The sequence below is a fragment of the Mus pahari genome, chromosome 14 (assembly GCF_900095145.1).
Source record: "Mus pahari chromosome 14, PAHARI_EIJ_v1.1, whole genome shotgun sequence".
In the NCBI taxonomy this organism is placed as follows: domain Eukaryota; kingdom Metazoa; phylum Chordata; class Mammalia; order Rodentia; family Muridae; genus Mus; species Mus pahari.
In genome coordinates, this window is record NC_034603.1 from 19,088,190 (window position 1) to 19,106,512 (window position 18,323).

Consider the following 18,323-nt stretch of genomic DNA (forward strand, 5'->3'; position numbering starts at 1 on the left):
GTACAACTAGGCTCAACTGCGCGTGCGCGCAAGCCACTTGTTTTTCCACTATGGACTACATTTCCCAGAAGGCACTATGACACTCCCACCCACCTTGTCCGGTGCAGAGTAGGACACAGGCGCCTAAAGACTAAGAATTAACTTTTCAATTGCCACCAGCTTTCAGGTTTTTGTGTAGGCTTCATTCATAATTACAATGGTAATACTACTAAAGAGGAAAAAGTGAGTGTGCATTAAAAATGTTGAAGAATAAGGCTCTGGCTGCTAGTTTCAGATAGCGAAAGGACTGGCCTTTTTCATTTTTTAATAGAAAATTATGCTTTTTCTAGGCTACAAAAGATACATAACATACACAATTTTTCATTGCTGGCTCATACTTCGTACTAAGCAAAAAAAAAAAACCTGCCATGTTAGTTATTACTGCCATGGGCAGCTCAGATTTTCAGGGAAATCAAACAGGTAGAAATAATTTATTCATTACTTAAGTTGGAAATGTCTATATTTTTACAAAATTTTTCCCTATCTTTGTCCACTGTAAAAGTTCTGAATAATGACTATTCGATCTCAACTAAATACAAGTTATGTTCTCTAGGTAGCAATTAACACAAAGAAGTCCTTAAGGAAGTTCCAGCGGGAGGGGTGGGGAAGCGCACAAGATAGACCCGGTGCCTGAAAGGGAGACGAAAGGCCATATCACAGTCTCCTGGGAACCAACTTGAAGGCTTCTGCTGAACGAAGGTGAGACAATTTCATCGTCAAAAGGCTCTGCAAAGGTCTGAAACTCACCGAACTCTGTAAGATTCTATCCTGCTTCCATTCCTGTCAAAATATACCAGAAGGAATGGAACTCCTCCCTCCATAAACAAACAAACAAACAAACAAACAAACCACGGACAGACAAAGCATTCAGTACACATGCTAAAACATATCACTTTAGTTTAAGGACTATATTGATTCCATACTAGGTGTGGTACTTTCTGCAGGCTTTTAGTTAATAGTTTTGTCAAGCTAAAGAAGATCCCCAGATGGCTAAACTTTTAAATCATGAATGAAGTAGATATTACCAAATTGCTTTTTCACCATCCATTTAGATAATCATGGTTTTTTGCCTTTAATCTGTTAATGTAGTGAATTACAGAAATACATTTCCTAAATCATTACATTCCCCAAATCGTTAATCCGCTAAAGTACATCTCTGGCTCAAACAAGACTGGTTGTGACAGGTTTGTCTCTGTCAGTTTGTGAATGTTGGGCTGCCTCTTCCTGTCCCTCTGCTTCTTGGTTTGGCCTGAATATTGATTTTATTTTATTTTTTTAAAATTTTACCTACAATCAATTTCACGATGTGTGTTGTCATTTTCTCCTATTGTGTGATATTTTGTGAACGAAGAAATTCCTTTGCAACACAACTGAGTGTCGTGGGTTAGTTTGTTCTTCCGTGCCAGTCTTCACATGGGTCTTTTCTGCTCTGAGTGAGAGCAGCTCCATGCTGTGAGCTGACACAGCAGACTGCAGTACAACCTGTTGTGTTTTATAAAAAGATAAGAAGAGATGAAATCTGTTTGGTGGATGTGTTGTTTGGTGGATGTGTGGTCAGATGTGGGGGAAGGGGTGCCTCCTCGGGCCCATGCTGAGGCATCCCTTCCCTGTGAAGGACCAGGCACTGGACAGTATGGTACTGAATAGAGTTTATTCAGGGCATGGGGAGGGGAGTTGAGAGAAAGGCAGGAGGGGGGGGGGGGGGGAGAGAGAGAGAGAGAGAGAGAGAGAGAGAGAGAGAGAGAGGAGTAAAGGCTGTCCATGAGCACGTGGACAGGGGAGAGAGAGATGGAGAGGGGAATGGGGAGAGAGAGTAAGAAACAGGAACAAGAGATCAAGAACAAGAGAGACAGGAGAAGGCAAGTGGCCCCTGTTATCATGAGTCAGGCATTCCTGGCTCTTGCCAGGTAACTGTGGGGCAACTGAATGCCAACACAACCTGAGGAAGGGGAGATGTGTTTGGTGTTCCTTCATCTCCCTCAGCATACGGTGTCTGCCTGTTCTCTGAGAAATGCTCTGGCCATTTCTTTTTTACTCCTCCGTGCTGAACTGGAACCTACCAGCTTGTGCGAGCTAGGCAGGCAGTCTACTGTAGCGCTAGATTTTTATTTTTAAACCGGGCTCTTGCTTTGCACTAATGTCCTGCTTCCAAATCTGCTTATGGCTTAGTGGGTTGTTTTGCTTTTATCCCACTCACACTCCCAGTTTCTCGAGTGGAGTTTCACACACAAATTTTCAGCGGGGACACCCTTTCTGGTTTCTTAATATTACTATTGTTGTTATTTTGACATTGGTCTTCATCTGGGCTCCAGCTACTGTTCTTTCTACCTCCCAGACACCAACATTGCTCTTCATTCAGGTTTCTGCCCATGCGTCATCCTCATGACCTTAGAATTGCCTGTGAGATCTCAGATGTGCTATCCAAACACAAACGATAAAAGAAAAACATAAATTGAATCTTAACAAATGTTTTGAATCTTAAAATGTTATTTATTATGAAGAAAGTAAACAGATAACCCACAGACAGGAACAAAAATCTTTGCAAGTCATATGTTTAATAAGTCCAAGCTTTACACCTTAACAAGAAGACTGATAGCCCTAAGTCTGTGGCTACACAGCAGCAGGGTTGGTGTCTGTGGCCCGTATTACTACTAGAGAACATGGGCTGTCCCTGGTAAAGACAACTTCTGGGGACCACGTGGGTGTCCAGGGACCTTGCATAACTGGCCCCACCCCTCACTGGATGTGGCACTGTGGAAAGCTGGCCCCATCTCTCACCTATGGCAGCACTCTGGAGAGTGGGCGGGGCAGCAGTGGAGCTGCTCCTGGCTTCGAGGGTACAGATGAGCCAGCTCCGAGGGTGTGAGTGTGGGAGAGCTGACCCTGCCACTTGTCTGCCATGGGTGGCACAGGTGCAGATGTGATACACACACACACACACACACACACACACACACACACACTGCCCTGCACCCTGCACTACTCTTGCAGTCAGGAGCTAGCCCCGCCCCCACCAGCTACAGCACTCAGAACAGGCCCTGAACCTTGCCTGGAGAGCACAGGAGAACTAACCCTGGTGCAGGTCACCCAGCCCCAAGTGTGAAAGCTCAGGACAGCTGGCCCCACCATTCATCTGCTGTGAGGTGCCATGGGTGTGCAGGTGATGCTCTCCCTACCTCTTCACTTCCGGCCACCTAAGGCAGTAGGGCAAGCTGGCCCCCAGGGACATCAGAGTGGGAGGGCTGGATCTGCTTGCTCCTCACTGGCTGTAGAACTCAGAATGGGCCCCTGCACCTTGTCTGGGCAGCACAATAGGGCTGGCCTTGGTTGAGGGAGAGAGGATGGGTCAGCCCAGAGGGTAGAGCGTAGGGGAGGTGGCCCTGACACTTGTTTAGTGTGAGGTGGTATAGAGGTAGAGGTGATGCCCCCACTGGGCCCCTCACTGCCTGAGGCAGTCAGGAGAACTGGCCCCAGGGTCATGAAAGCGGGTGAGCTGGTCCTGCTCCTCACTGGCCCTCTCCTCAGAGAGCAGGCCCTGAATCTCCTCTGGCACTGGTAGAGGGGGCACGGGTGAACTTTACCCCGACCCCCATCAGAGTAAGAACATGGGAGAGCTGGCCTTGCCACTTGTCTGGTGTGAGGTAGCGTGGGTGTGGGGATTATGTCCCCCTCCCCCATCAACAGTGGCTGGGAGAGCTGACCCTGGATCATGAGAGGGAGAGAGAGCTAATGGCCCCTCATTGGCTATAGCACTTGGGTGAGTGGGCCCTGCACCTCACCTGGGCAATACCGTAGAGCTGGCCCCGATGGTGAAAGTATGGGTGAGCCAGACCCGAGGGTATGAGAGTGTGAGAAATGGTCCAGCCTCTCACAGGCTGCAGCACTTGGGAGAGTGTACCCTGAACCTTGACTGGGCAGCTCTGTGGAGCTGGCTCTGGAGGAATGGCTGCAAATGACCCATCCTGAGGGCATGAGAGCTGACCCTGCCTCCTGCCAATGGAGGGAGGCATTGACTGGCCTAGCTGGAAGAGTGTTGGAGAGTTCACTCTAGTGGTGTGGGTAAGGGAGAGCCGGCAAGCTGACCAGCTCAGCTACTACCCAGGGTGAGATCCTGGGCTCTGAGCCAGCCCACCCCAACATCGATAGCATCTGTAAACAGTTGAGATGCATGAAAGGGGCATTCCTCCTATTCTAAAACTGCAGGCTCTCCATGGCAACAACAGGATAACCAGGAAGAGTTCCAGTGAAGATCCAATATCGATGGTGTCACAGAAGCTAAGGACTTCAACCCAGACCATTAACTCATTACAATAAACATCTTCAAGTGAAGATGTGTGGACAGAGGGAAATGTGGCAGGACACACTGTGACACAGTACAGCTTCCACAGTGAGGTGTTTTCTATGCTTTGTTGTTGTTGTTGTTATAGTTCTTGTTGTTGTTGGTGGTGGTGATGGTGGTAGTGGTATATGTGTGTGAGTGAGTGTGTGTGTGTGTGTGTGTGTGTGTGTGTGTGTGTGTGTTATTTTGGGCGAAGGTTGCAAGGGTGAAGGGTGGATATGAGGAGATGGAGAGATGAGCAGAACTGGGGTACATGACGTGAAACTCACAAAGAATCTATAAAGTTTTTAAAAACTTAAAAAACTAGTTTTAAAGCGTATCAAAACAGACTCTACTTGCTGTTTTACTGAATTTCATCAAGCTAAGTAACTTTATGGGAGAGAGTATCTCTTCCTGAACCCCCAGTTTCTATACTACTGGAATGTAAAATTTCCAAGAGTAAGCTATGAATCTTGGACCTACAAATTATATTTAAACTAATATATATTCAAAACAGTGAATTATAGGAAAAAAAAACTCCATTTATATGGTGCTTCCTTCACTCTTGGTGAGCTATTTCCCTGGTTGCCACCAAGCCACTCTGTGGTGGCAGTGCCGAGTGCTCATAACTGCCAGGTCAGTCTTTGCACAGCGCATTCACATATCAATTGAACCAAAGAGCATGTTTAATGGTGCAAAGCTACACTGAAGGAAGTTTGCATAGCTGGGTGTCAACGAGTACTGATGGCAGATTGTTTTCATAACCCATCCTGCTAGCACTGAAAGGGCTCCAGTTGCCTTGGGCTTGGCAGAGGAGCCTAGGGGAAAGACAGGCTGTCAAAGCAGCAGTGGGATGAGGGACGAGGTGAGGGTCTGTCTTCCCTGTCAACTTAATAGTCTTGGAATTACCTGGGAGACACATCTCTGAGTATAACTTGTGAGGGGCTCTCCAGGGAGGTTAAACTGAGGGGGAAACACCCACCCTGAATGTATGTGGCACGATAACTGAATGCAAACGGGAAAGAAAGAAACAAGCTGGCTGGGGAGCACCAGAACTCATCTCTCTTTTCTTACCGACTGTGGACACAATGTGATCAGCCGCCTCACACTCTTTCCAGCAAACCTTGCTGTTGTGGTGAACTGCGCTCCCTCCAACTGTGAGTCAGAATAGCCCTTCTCTTGTATCACTTGTTTTTGTCAGGTATTTTGTCATAGCGATGAGAAACATAACCCAATATGAAATTACTTGGTTACACTTGTTCCACACTGGTCCACACAGGACCCTGAGGCCTTGGTGGATATTCTCGGTTGCAGACACCATGCTTTTCAACACCTTGTGCTAGAGATGGCTAGGGATGCTCCAACTCTCCTGCCTACGTGGTCTCTAAAAGTGAGAAGGTGGATAGTTCACAGTACTCCTAGTCTAGATGGCAGAAGGTTTGACACCACACATTCATTGAACCCTCAAAGGTATAGTCTTAAGTTAATTCTATTTGTGTGCACATGCTTGCGCGCACGCGCGCGCGTGCGCGCGCGCGCACACACACACACACACACACACACACACATACACACTGGCCTTGCCCCGACTAAGCTGGCTTCCATCACAGGAGTGACGCGCTCTGGGTGTGGCAAGAGAAATTAGAGGAAGGTGCTATGTTTCTGCTGCTTGCTCTCTCTCTCCACCAGCCATGTCCAGATCTCTGCCGCCACCCTAATCCACCCTGACTAATGGAGCCCAAACTGGCTCAGGCTCAGCACTGAAGAGCCCATTAATCCCTGGAGGGTGGGGCTCAGCAACTGTCTCCAAGATGCCTTTGCTGTCCAGCATCAGAGAACTCAATCCTGTCCTCTGTTGACAATGATGGGAAAGTATCTTGGGGTCGAACATCTTCACGGTGTGAATCAGTTCCAGAGAGCTAGGAAGCTTTCAGGGATGACGTGGGGGACAACTGAGGGCTCCTGACCCACACAGGAGCTGCAGGGTAAACTAACCCCATCTTCCTCCCTCCAAACCAGTGGGTGGGCTGGTGCTTCACACCACTCTGAAATGCAAATCTAGTTGTTGACAAAGGCCAGCTGCAGGATCTTAGGGCCTTAGGCTGCCAGTCACTTCCTGAGGTGTCTATTTCCCTGTCTGCAGATGGAGAGATTCTCTGCAAGGCTTCTGTGTGCTTGCAGCTGCTAAAGGTCTGCTCAGCATTGTTTCCAGCCTTACCAAGCCTTCTTGCACCCATCCTTCAGATTCACTGTGCTGGCCCACTCTGGCTGGCTCAGCTCCTACCATCTGCCACTTATGGGTTTGCCCCAGAGAAAGTTGGGGTGGCCTTTATGCAACTGCATTAAAAAGAACTACTAGGCTCTGATAAGATGGCTCACCTGGTAAAAGTGCTTGCTGCCAAGACTCACAACCTGGGTTCAGTCCTCAGGACCAACATGGTGGAAGGTGATAGGTGATTTTTCTGCCACTGGTGAAATGAGCCAATTCAAGCCAAGTTAGGTCATGGTAAAGGCAGGTTTATTGGGAAGCTGCTCTTAGGTGAGTTCACAGGCCTGGAGGAGTGAGGGCAGGGCAGTTGCCATGGAGGGAGAAGGGGAGGGGAGGAGGGAAGGGGGCACAGAGAGAAGAGAAAGAGAAGAAGGAAGAGAGGGAGAGACCAAAATGTCTGGGTTACATAGGGAAGAACCTCTGGGAAAAAGGCAGCCCAGGCCCTGGGCTGGAAAGTTTAGAGTGAGGGGCAGGGTAAACCAGATAGGGACTGAGGGATGCTGGGAGATCGCTGAAGTCAGGTCTGCCTTAATATGCAAAATATGCACCTTGTCCGGGTTGAAGCCAAAATGGAGAGAACTAACTCTGGCTTGAGAGTGCATGTGCCACATACCACACACAACGATAGATAAATAAATACATATGCCAATATCTTAAGAGAAAAGGTTCTAGTGGTCAGGACAGAGAATGAAAAATGGCAGGAAGACGAGAGTTTGAGAACGTAGGGGGCGGGGTAGGGAGACACTATGAAAGGCAGAACACGGCGATCCCGAGAGCAGAGCAGCGTCAGAGCGTCTGCAAGGCTCTTGTTAGCAGAGTGTGTTTTAGAGACACCCGTGTGCTCTCCCTGACGCCTGGTGCAGTCAGACAGGAAGCTTGCTTCCCAAACAGAGATGACACAGTTTCACAACCTGTCAGACCACCTTGCAGGAGAAACTGAATCCCAACAACCAGAGCCACTTGGCTATGCGTGGCCTTTTCTGTTTAAACCTAAGTCTCTGAAGACAGACCAGGGAGTCCCTGGACTTCTTTGTTCCTCTTCTCAGTGTGGCGGGACTCTTCGTGTAAATCTCTTGTCTCCAACTTTCACTGTTATCTGTCTCTTTAATAATCGGCATATTGAGGGTGAGTCGCCAAGCTTATTGGTGTTGCTGGGTCAGACACAATTTAAAGACAGTCTAGGGGAGAAGCAGAACCAGGAAGCCAGAGAGGCAGAGAGAGGAGAGCCCTTCCTCCACTCTCAAGCTCTGGAGGGGGTCTCTGCCCTCACTCTCATCCCTCCCCAGAATCCTTAAATCCTCTAGACTGGAACTCTGATTTTACAGCTGTCACAGACGCGTCCTACTAGCCAGAGGTTGGCTCAGGTAAGCACCACTGGAGAGGCAGCCTAGAGTGCGCTGGGGTGGGTCCAGAGAAAGAGATGCCCAGAACTGTCGGGGGTGGGGGGTGGGGGAGCGGGACGGGCCATCGACCGGGGTACTTTTCAGGGAGAATGAGAATAATCCTCTGGAGGCCTGAGAGAGGCTGCTGAGTTGCCGGCGCGCGAGTCACCAAGTCACCAACTTTTCCTGCGCTCTCGGTGTCTGGCCAGATTCCCATAGTGGCAGCTGAGCACAGGGTGGCAGCTACGTCCGCAGGCGCTCAAGGCGTCCCGGTAACTTCCTTTCCCGCAGCCCGGGAGCAGATGGGGCGGCTCCGGGTGCTGCTGCTGTGGCTAGCCTGGTGGCTGTCGCAGGCGGACATAGCCCATGGTGCGGGCTCGGTGCGCCTAGCAGGCGGCCTGACGCTGGGCGGCCTCTTCCCGGTGCACGCCCGGGGCGCCGCAGGGCGTGCGTGCGGGACGCTGAAGAAGGAGCAGGGCGTGCACCGGCTGGAGGCGATGCTCTACGCGCTGGACCGCATCAACGCCGACCCGGATCTCCTGCCCGGCGTGCGGCTAGGCGCGCGGCTGCTCGACACCTGCTCGCGGGACACCTACGCTCTGGAGCAGGCGCTGAGCTTCGTGCAGGCGCTCATCCGAGGCCGCGGCGACGGCGAAGAGGCCAGCGTGCGCTGCCCTGGGGGCGTCCCCCCGCTGCGCACCGCGCCTCCTGAGCGCGTAGTGGCGGTGGTGGGCGCCTCTGCTAGCTCCGTGTCCATCATGGTCGCCAACGTCTTGCGCCTGTTTGCGGTGAGGGCGGGCGTCTGCCACCCGTCGTCCCTCCCAGGTGGTCGATACCTTTACTAACTTCTGGAAGAATCTGTTTCAATCTCTCCCAATCATTCAGATTAAAAAGCTGTTGTCCACAGAGGCAGATCAATTTTCCCAACCTGGTTGGTCTGGCATCTTTGTGTGAAGGGTGCCCCTTTCTCCAGAAGTCTGTGTCCTGACGAGGTTGGCTAAGGGCAGATTGAACCGAGCCCCCACTTGTCCACCCATTCAGGTTCTGCTGACACCTTGTGCAATCTTGCAAGGTGCTCCCGCCCCTGAGCACCCGTAGGTGACAAAGGTATTTAGATTTCAGGGGACCGAGGCCCTTCTTTAGAAGTCCTTAGAAGTGGTCCTGAGCTACCCCTGGAAACCGAGAGTATTGAGGGGTGGAATGCCACTTTCCTTTTTTTTTTAATCGACATTTAAATTCCATTTCAAAATGTGCGCAGGGGGTGGGGAGTAGGGGGTGGGTTGGGCTCTTAAAGACGTCCAGAGCTCCCTTCTCTTTTCTATACTGCTTATCAGCAAGGCTTCTTCATCGCAAGGGGGCATTGTGTTCTTTATAGTCTGGACTCCTCAGGATCCAGGGATTGGAGTGCCTCTGGAGAGGGCATGTCTATAGCAGCAGAAGGCCTTGCTCTGCCCTCTTTCCTCTGGTTTTTGCTTTCTTGTTTATCTCCATCTGTCTCCCTGACTCTCTCTAGTTAAACCTCACCCCTCCTCCATCTCCCCCCACCTTTCCTCCCACTTTTTTACTCTCCCACTCCCCTTCGCTGCACTGCTGATACACTCACCCCATCCTAGAACAGCCCCTGCCCGGCTTCCCATGACTTCCAGTCCACACCTTGAGCTACCTGCTGGTCCCTCTATATCTCCCGAAGGGCCACCTCTGCTATCTGTTCTAATGCAGATTTGCTTCCAGCCCAAGAAGCTCAGCCTCCTTTTCCTGTTTTCTCAACTGTATCCACCCCCTCCCCGACCGCAGGTCCCACTTTCTTGTAGCTTGTGGCTCAGTCCTATAATCCCTGCTGTTAATCTAATGGTCATAGATCAAACCTAGTTTCTATCAAGCCTTTCCACTGGATTGTCTAGCCTGATTCTCCAGCTCTAATCTACTCTGATCCTAGCAGGGGGCTGCCACTGACAAAGACTGACTCTCCCTCAGGGAAACAGGGCCCACAGAGTACCCTTTCCCCTCGACCAGGGCAGACTTTCCCTAATCTCCAGAATCCTCTTCATCTTGTAGCCTTTGCAACTATGAATGGCCCTGTTCTGAGCCCTTCCAACCTTCCGGTCACCAGATGCATCCACAGAGAGCCCACTAGCCCCATACTTTTAGCATGTGTTTGTGTGCCCTTTCATCTGACCTCTAACTCTCCCCCTCAAACCTTCCGTCCCTCATCTGTGTCACAAGTCCCTATTGTCCCCCAAAGCTATTTCCAACTCGTTTGTGATTTATCCATGTCCTGAGTCCCCAATGCCATCCTGGTTTTTGGACCCTCCAGCCACAGCCTAGCTGTCTGTCCTTCCTGCTTCAGATACCCCAGATCAGCTATGCCTCCACAGCCCCAGAGCTCAGTGACTCCACACGCTATGACTTCTTCTCCCGAGTGGTGCCTCCTGACTCCTACCAGGCTCAGGCCATGGTGGACATTGTGCGGGCACTGGGATGGAATTATGTGTCTACACTGGCCTCTGAGGGCAACTATGGCGAGAGCGGGGTTGAGGCCTTTGTGCAGATCTCCCGAGAAGCTGGTGAGTTTGGAGTGGGCATGGGGGTTCCAGGCAACAGTCAACTAACAAAGGGGTTAGCCAGGATCCATGGGATGGAATATAGAGGAATGGAGGGGTCTCTGTTGCCAGGCAGGATAGTGCTTCAGGAGGGTAAGGTCCCTTTAAGGCTGTCTTGCATTCCAAACACTGCTAGCTGACCCTTTAATACAGTTCTTCATGTTGTGGTGACCCCAACCATTAAATTATTTTTTGTTACTACTTTATAATTGTAAATCTGCTACTGTTATGAATTATAATGTAAATATCTGTGCTTTTCAATGGTTTTAGGTGACCCCTGTGAAAGGGCTGTTCAGTCCCCAAAGGGGTTGTGACCCACAAGTTGAGAACTGTTACTTTAAGGGATTCGGGTCGTGCTTATAGTCCGCTTGGTAGGGTGCAGGCAAGCTCTCTACCCCACAAACTCCTCACTTAAGCCCTACACAGGGTTTAAGTCACATACTTGTAGCGTATAGTCACAGAAGCAGCAGGTAGATGGGTATGTGGGGGGGGTAGGTGAGATAAGGGTTGACTTTGGTATCCCCACCATCCAGGAGGTGTCTGTATTGCCCAATCAATAAAGATTCCCAGGGAGCCAAAGCCAGGAGAATTTCACAAAGTGATCCGGAGGCTCATGGAGACACCCAACGCCCGGGGCATCATCATCTTTGCCAATGAAGATGACATCAGGTGGGACAGGCGGCACACTCAGCCACCACGTAGACTCTTTGATGCCAGCCAAGGCTCTTTTCCAGCCTGGGAAGTTGGGCATGGCATTGGTGGATGAATTCATAGACAGAATGGCTTCTGAGTGCCCCTGACATCCCCCAAAGGAGCTCTCTGCATTAACCCATTGTTCTGTACTATAATAAAATATCCATGCCAGGAGAATTTTATAACTATTCACTTTCACAGAATTACCTCGCTCCTCCAGAGGTCAAGAGCAACGTCCCCAGTGACCCAATAACCTTGCACCAAGCCACACCTCTTTTTTTTATGAGACAGGGCCTCACTCTGTATCCCCTGAACTTGCTGTGTGGACCAGGCTGTCCTCTTGAGTGCTGGGATTAAAGGCATTCAATATCAGGGCTGGCTTATAAGCTCCACTTCTCAGAGGTCGCGTCACCTCCCAGCATTTACGCTGAGGTGTAAGCTTTCACCAGATAGAAACACTCAAAGCAAATGCAAACTATAGCATCGTCCGAGGGCCAGTGTAGAGTGGGTTAGAGTGGACAGAGGGCTGGGAAGATGGCTCAGCCAGTACAGTGCCTGCTACACAAGCATGAAGACCTGAGCTCAACCCCAGGGTCCTGCTGCTTGTAATCCCAGACTGGGGAGGCAGAGATAGAAGGATCCTTGGGCTCCTTGGCCAGCCATCCTACCCGAATCAGAAGCTCCGGGGCACTAAAGAAATCTTGCCTGAAATAAATAAATACATAAATAATAATTAAGGTGTAGAGGCCTCCTGAAGTTGACCTCTGGTCACCACACATGCATACATATATATTACAACAATACAACATATGTGCATGCACACACACACACACACACTAGAGGCCTCCTGAAGTTGACCTCTGGTCACCACACATGCATACATATATATTACAACAATACAACATATGTGCATGCACACACACACACACACACACACACACTCATACATACAGTGGGCAGAGCCCTGATTAAACAGGGATGTGATGGTTGGTGTGGAGAAGGATGGAGGGATACAGGATGGGAGGTGGCTAGGACCAAACTGGAGGACGATCCCAGGTTGTAACTCACTTCTAACTCTGTTCCTACCAGGAGGGTCTTGGAAGCAACACGCCAGGCCAACCTGACTGGCCACTTCCTGTGGGTTGGCTCAGACAGCTGGGGATCCAAGATCTCTCCTATCTTGAACCTAGAAGAAGAGGCTGTGGGGGCCATCACCATCTTGCCCAAAAGGGCTTCGATCGACGGTAAGTCCCCCACCCCACTCTTCCACCCAGATGCTCTTCCTGTTTGGGATGCTCATTTCCACATTTGTCTCCCAGGCACCGCTCTCTTCCAGGAGTCCCACATGCTGTGTAACTCTGAGATTCTGTAGTCTCATCCCAGCAAGCAGTTGTTTGAATGAGGCATATGGGAGAACGGACACTCAGCTCAGAGTCCAGAGCAAAGAGCCCCTAGCGTTTTGCTGTTGCTTTAAAATGCCATGCACATAGTTTTGGTTGTACCAAAGGTAATTTAAGTGGGAAGGTTGGCAGCGGAGATGCCAGGGATGTGGAACAGATGATCCTTCCGATCCAAGTGATGAAGTGAGCCAGGCCTACCTTGTCTGTCTCCCTGCCAACTCCATTCCCAGCTGGGAGCTCTGAGAAGACTCCATTGGTGAGACTTCACTTTACCAGGGGCTTTCCTACTTCTCTGAATAGGGGACTGAAGCTGCAGCCTTGATAGCATGCTTCAGAGGAGACCCAGTAGAGGATGCACCACACCCTCCCACAGGCTTCCATCCTTTGTGGGGTGCCCACCTTCACACCCTTTCTTTTAGCTAGACTGCTAAAGAATTGTCAAGTGAGCTGGGTGTGGTGGCGCACGCCTTCGATCTCGGCACTTGGAAGGCAGAGGCAGGCGGATTTCTGAATTTGAGGCCAGCCTGGTCTACAGAGTGAGTTCCAGGACAGCCAGGACTACACAGAGAAACCCTGTCTTGAAAAAAACAAAAACAAAAACAACAACAACAACAACAAAAAATTGTCAAGTGGACAAGCTGGTCCGAGAGTATTAGCAATCAAGGCCTTTCATCTGAAGAGATCTGGAAGTGGGGGGTGCCAGTGTGGAGCGGTGAGCCCATGGTGTTCTCAGGGCCTTGGATTCTAGTTAGGTTTTTTCCTAAAGTTCTGTAATTTTTTTTTGTGCCTCTGGTTTCATGTTCACAAGGTGGATAGTGAAGCCCTGTCCTTAACATAGCCATAGCAGCCCCTAACCATGACATAAAAGGCAGTGAAAAATTCTTTAAGGATGCTGGAGCTGCCGTGTTCCTCCCCCCCTTTTTCCATTTCTGTGTGTGTGCGTGTGCTCGTGTGTGTGTGTGTGTGTGTGTGTGTGTGTGTGTGTGTGCTTGTGTGTGTGTGTGCGAGTGTGCATGTGTGTGTTGTACATGACACAAGTGTATGGTTGTGCATGTGGAGGCCTGAGGTTGATTTCAGGAGTCATCCTCAATTCTTTTTCCACCTTATTCACTGAGGCAGGGTCTGTGGGTCCAACCCCAGAGATCACCGATATGGCTAGCATTGCTAGACAGCTTGCTCTGGGGGAATTCTCCTATCTCTGCCTTCAGAATCCAGATCTTGACCACAGGGCCACTCCTGGATACACAGTGGGCCAGTGACCAAAGGACACGAGAGAAGGGCACCTGGCTGATGGTCACCACCCTCCTCCTACCTCTTAGGATTTGACCAATACTTCATGACTCGTTCCCTGGAGAACAACCGCAGAAACATCTGGTTTGCCGAGTTCTGGGAAGAGAATTTTAACTGCAAACTAACCAGCTTAGGTGGCCAGTCAGACGATTCCACCCGGAAATGCACAGGTGAGCACTAACCAGGATGGGGAAGGTGACAGGGGAGAGGGTGGGGAGTTCAGGTTTGGTGTCTAGGGGCCAGGCATACTTCCTCTGGGCCTCCTAGGACAGGCGAGGAACGCATCGGCCAGGACTCCGCCTATGAACAGGAGGGGAAGGTGCAGTTCGTGATAGATGCTGTGTATGCCATCGCTCACGCTCTGCACAGCATGCACCAAGCACTCTGCCCAGGCCACACAGGCCTGTGCCCAGCCATGGAGCCTACTGATGGCCGGACCCTGCTGCACTACATCCGAGCAGTCCGCTTCAATGGTGAGTGGGTGCCTGGCCCCACAGGGTGGGAAAAAGGCAGGTTCTGTGGGTTGACTGGCAGCTCATCCGTGGGAAAAGGGGAAGGAAGGAAGAGAACACACCCAGACTGGACCCTGGATATCTGAGCCAAGTGCAGGCCTCTGCTTTTTAACCCTCCAGGGGCTTCATCCTCAGAGCCACTTTGCAAAATTCAGTGTTGAAGAACTGCTCTTTGATCCATCTACCTGGACCCCACAAGTCACATAGAACTTCCTGTCCACTGCGGATAGCTGTTAAAAGACCCAGGCTCTGTGGTGCGCCTGGGGTCCAGACCCCAGGAAGCACCCTGTTGTGGATGCACAGCCTAATCTGAGTCACAGGCTTTCAAATGTAGCCCCAGCCAGGCTCTGAGCTGCTGGAGCAAAAGGCATGGATCTGACATGCTCCCTATACCAACACAAGCTGTGTACGGTCCAGGCTCTAAGGAATGTATCTGAACAGACCCAAAGAAATTTCCTGTGTGTATGTGTTGAAGGAAATATTAAAAAGACAGGCAAGTTCCCATACTGCACCAGGCACTGGCGAGCCACATGGCTCCTGCCAGGTGATCTCAACTCTGTGGTTTCAGGGCTCAGCTGGAACTCACTCTGTAGACCAGGCTGGCCTCAAACTCAGAAATCCTCCTGCCTCTGCCTCCCAAGTGCTGGGATTAAAGGCGTGCACCACCACCACCACCTGGCCCCAGTTATTCTATCCTTTATGATATTAAATCTGCCCGTGGCTATTTAAAACCACGCGGATTCTGAATCATCGTGCTAGGTGTCTTCCATCTTGCTTCTCTCCCTCTCCCCAGTTGCTCCCTGACCCTGCAACTCTTAGCTCTGACTTCCTTTCCCTGTCCAATCATAAGCCTCCTGCTGCACTAATATTTTAATGTAATTGGACAGGGAAAATCCTACCACATATACGTGGCTTGTGGGAGTTGTCCTATCAGGTATTTGGGATGCTTGCTTGATATTTTGGTTTTGTGAGACCTGTGTCTATGTGTACACCTTGGGTGCATGACTACAGATGAACATCAGGTGTCCTTCTCTATCACTCCCCACCACCTTATTACTTTGAGGCAGGGTCTCTCACTAAAACTGGAGCTAGGCTGGGGGCCAGCAAGACCCAGCAATCCTCCTGTCTCTGCTCCTGAGCACTGGGAGTGAGTGCTGAGATCTGAAGTCAGGTGCTCATGCTTCAGCAGTAAGAGCTGTTACCTCACTGAGCCATCTCCAGCTCCTCCGAGGAGGCACGTTTGTCTCAAGTCCTTCTCCTGGCTGGGAGGCAGCGTTCATCTCCTGCCCTGAAGCTGCACCCATTGCTAACGAGTGCTGCTGAGCACCCTGCCAGGAGCCTGTCTGGTCCTTCTCTTATCCTGGCTGGTCTTTGAGACTTCCCAGGAAGATGACTTTTGGGGCTGGAAAAGCAACCAGAGATGACTGTCCTCTCCCTGTAGGTAGCGCAGGAACCCCAGTGATGTTCAACGAGAATGGAGATGCCCCCGGGCGCTATGACATCTTCCAGTACCAGGCAACCAATGGAAGTGCCAGCAGTGGCGGGTACCAGGCTGTGGGCCAATGGGCAGAGGCCCTTAGACTGGATGTAAGTGGTGTGGAGGTCAAGGGCTCTGAATTCCTGGTGGCAGAGGTCAGCAGCCTGTGTTTTTATCTTCCCCAGATGGAAGCTCTACAGTGGTCAGGTGACCCCCATGAGGTGCCCCCTTCTCAATGCAGCCTCCCCTGTGGGCCTGGTGAACGGAAAAAGATGGTGAAGGGTGTGCCCTGCTGTTGGCACTGTGAGGCCTGCGACGGGTACCGCTTCCAGGTGGACGAGTTCACATGTGAGGCCTGTCCAGGGGACATGAGGCCCACACCCAACCACACTGGCTGCCGTCCCACACCCGTGGTGCGCCTGACCTGGTCCTCTCCATGGGCCGCTCTGCCCCTCCTCCTGGCTGTCCTGGGCATCGTGGCCACCACCACTATCATCGCCACCTTCATGCGACACAACGACACTCCCATAGTCCGCGCCTCTGGGCGTGAGCTTAGCTATGTGCTGCTCACCGGCATCTTCCTGATCTACGCCATCACCTTCCTCATGGTAGCCGAGCCTTGTGCAGCCGTCTGTGCTTCCCGAAGACTCCTGCTCGGCTTGGGCACCACGCTCAGCTACTCAGCCCTGCTCACCAAGACCAACCGCATCTACCGCATCTTCGAGCAAGGGAAGCGCTCTGTCACACCGCCACCCTTCATCAGCCCCACCTCGCAACTGGTCATCACCTTCGGCCTCACCTCCCTGCAGGTGGGTCCCCAGATTCCCCAGTAACATGGTGAGTGCCTAAGGGATGCATAGAGTCCTCCACCTTAAAACTCAGAGAATAAGAGACTAGGGGTACAGTTCTTTTGGCAGAGGGATTTCTTAACATGCAAAACCCCTAGGTTTGATTCCCCCAGTGCAGCATAAACCCAGCATGGTGACACAAACCTGTTATACCAGCACTCAGGAGGTGGAAGTAGGAGGAGCAGAAGTTCAAAGCCATCCTTGGCGCAGCAATTTTAAGGCCAGTGTGGTAGCACAAACCTTTAAACACAGCACTTGGAGATAGAGTACTCTATGGTGTACATAGAGAGTTCTAGGCCAGCCTGGACTACATTGTAAGACCCTATTTTTTTTTTTTAAGTCTTCAGAGAAGAGACTTTTTAAAAAAAGATTTATTTATGTATTTGTAAGTATTTATATGTAAGTACACTGTAGCTGTCTTCAGACACTCCAGAAGAGGGAGTCAGATCTCGTTACGGATGGTTGTGAGCCACCATGTGGTTGCTAGGATTTGAACTCCGGACCTTTGGAAGAGCAGTCGGGTGCTCTTACCCACTGAGCCATCTCACCAGCCCCAGAGAAGTTGACTCTTTATAGAGTCAACTTTTCCCCTTTCAGATCCTGTGTTTAAAAATAAAAAAGAATAAGTCAAATGTGGTGGTCCACACTGTTAATCCCAGCACTTGGGAGGCAGAAGAAGGGGGATTCTGTGAGACGGAGGCCAGTCAGGATGACACATTGAGACTCTGTTGAAATATCCAGCAGAACAATGCACTCTCTTTTTCTTCAGGGTTGAGAGCAGCTTACATTTTAACCTCTCTTCCCATTGCTGAGTCTGGAGAGAAAACTGAGCACCCACCTGTCTGACCGTGCTGTTATTTGCTTCAGTTAACAGAGCTCTCCCACAGCCTGACTCACATGTACCCCTGAGGCCTCAGTCACCGTGGGGTGCGGCACTCATTCCACCAGGGCCAGCATCACGTGGTGCAATGAGCTTTAAACATTGAAGTTCAGAATTCCCACAGAGGTTCTCCTTAGCCGCTACTATTACAGTATTGGACAGACTCCACAGACGGGACGCTTTCTATGGAGGGAGAACTAGGAGGACTTGACGACGAGTCTGTGGTGGCTGGTGTGACTGTGTGCACCCAACCATGCACTCTGGATGCTGGCACAGCCTGGCCATGTTGACAAGGCATATTCTCCTGGGCAGAGGAGTCCTTCTTCCTTCCTGGCTTTGTCTTCCTGTATTCACTTCCCCATGGCATTGGTTCATACAATGGATTCTGAGAAAGTGTTCCAAGACTCCCCTCACTCATTGGATGGAGATGCTTACAGGAGATTCTGTGCTCCCCTAACTCCCTCACACCTTTGGTTTTTCTAGATGCTTCTATCAATGGATATGCAGCAGTATTTCATTGCTTTTTTTTTCTTTTCTTTTCTCTCCTCCTCCTCCTCCTCCTCCTCCTCCTCCTCCTCCTCTTCTTCTTCTTCTTCTTCTTCTTCTTCTTCTTCT

The 18,323-nt window shown here is 50.7% G+C and overlaps 1 protein-coding gene across 1 annotated transcript in view; it reads left to right on the plus strand.

Moving 5' to 3' along the window:
- Positions 1 to 8,310: 8,310 nt before the first annotated feature.
- Grm6 (glutamate metabotropic receptor 6) overlaps positions 8,311 to 18,323 on the plus strand; it is a 13,618-nt gene continuing 3,605 nt past the window's right edge. The window contains exons 1-8 of the mRNA XM_021213015.1: positions 8,311 to 8,796; positions 10,356 to 10,572; positions 11,142 to 11,277; positions 12,391 to 12,545; positions 14,021 to 14,161; positions 14,264 to 14,464; positions 15,945 to 16,090; positions 16,166 to 16,789. Of these exons, the coding sequence (XP_021068674.1) occupies positions 8,311 to 8,796; positions 10,356 to 10,572; positions 11,142 to 11,277; positions 12,391 to 12,545; positions 14,021 to 14,161; positions 14,264 to 14,464; positions 15,945 to 16,090; positions 16,166 to 16,789 (2,106 nt within the window). The remainder of the gene's footprint in view (positions 8,797 to 10,355; positions 10,573 to 11,141; positions 11,278 to 12,390; positions 12,546 to 14,020; positions 14,162 to 14,263; positions 14,465 to 15,944; positions 16,091 to 16,165; positions 16,790 to 18,323) is intronic.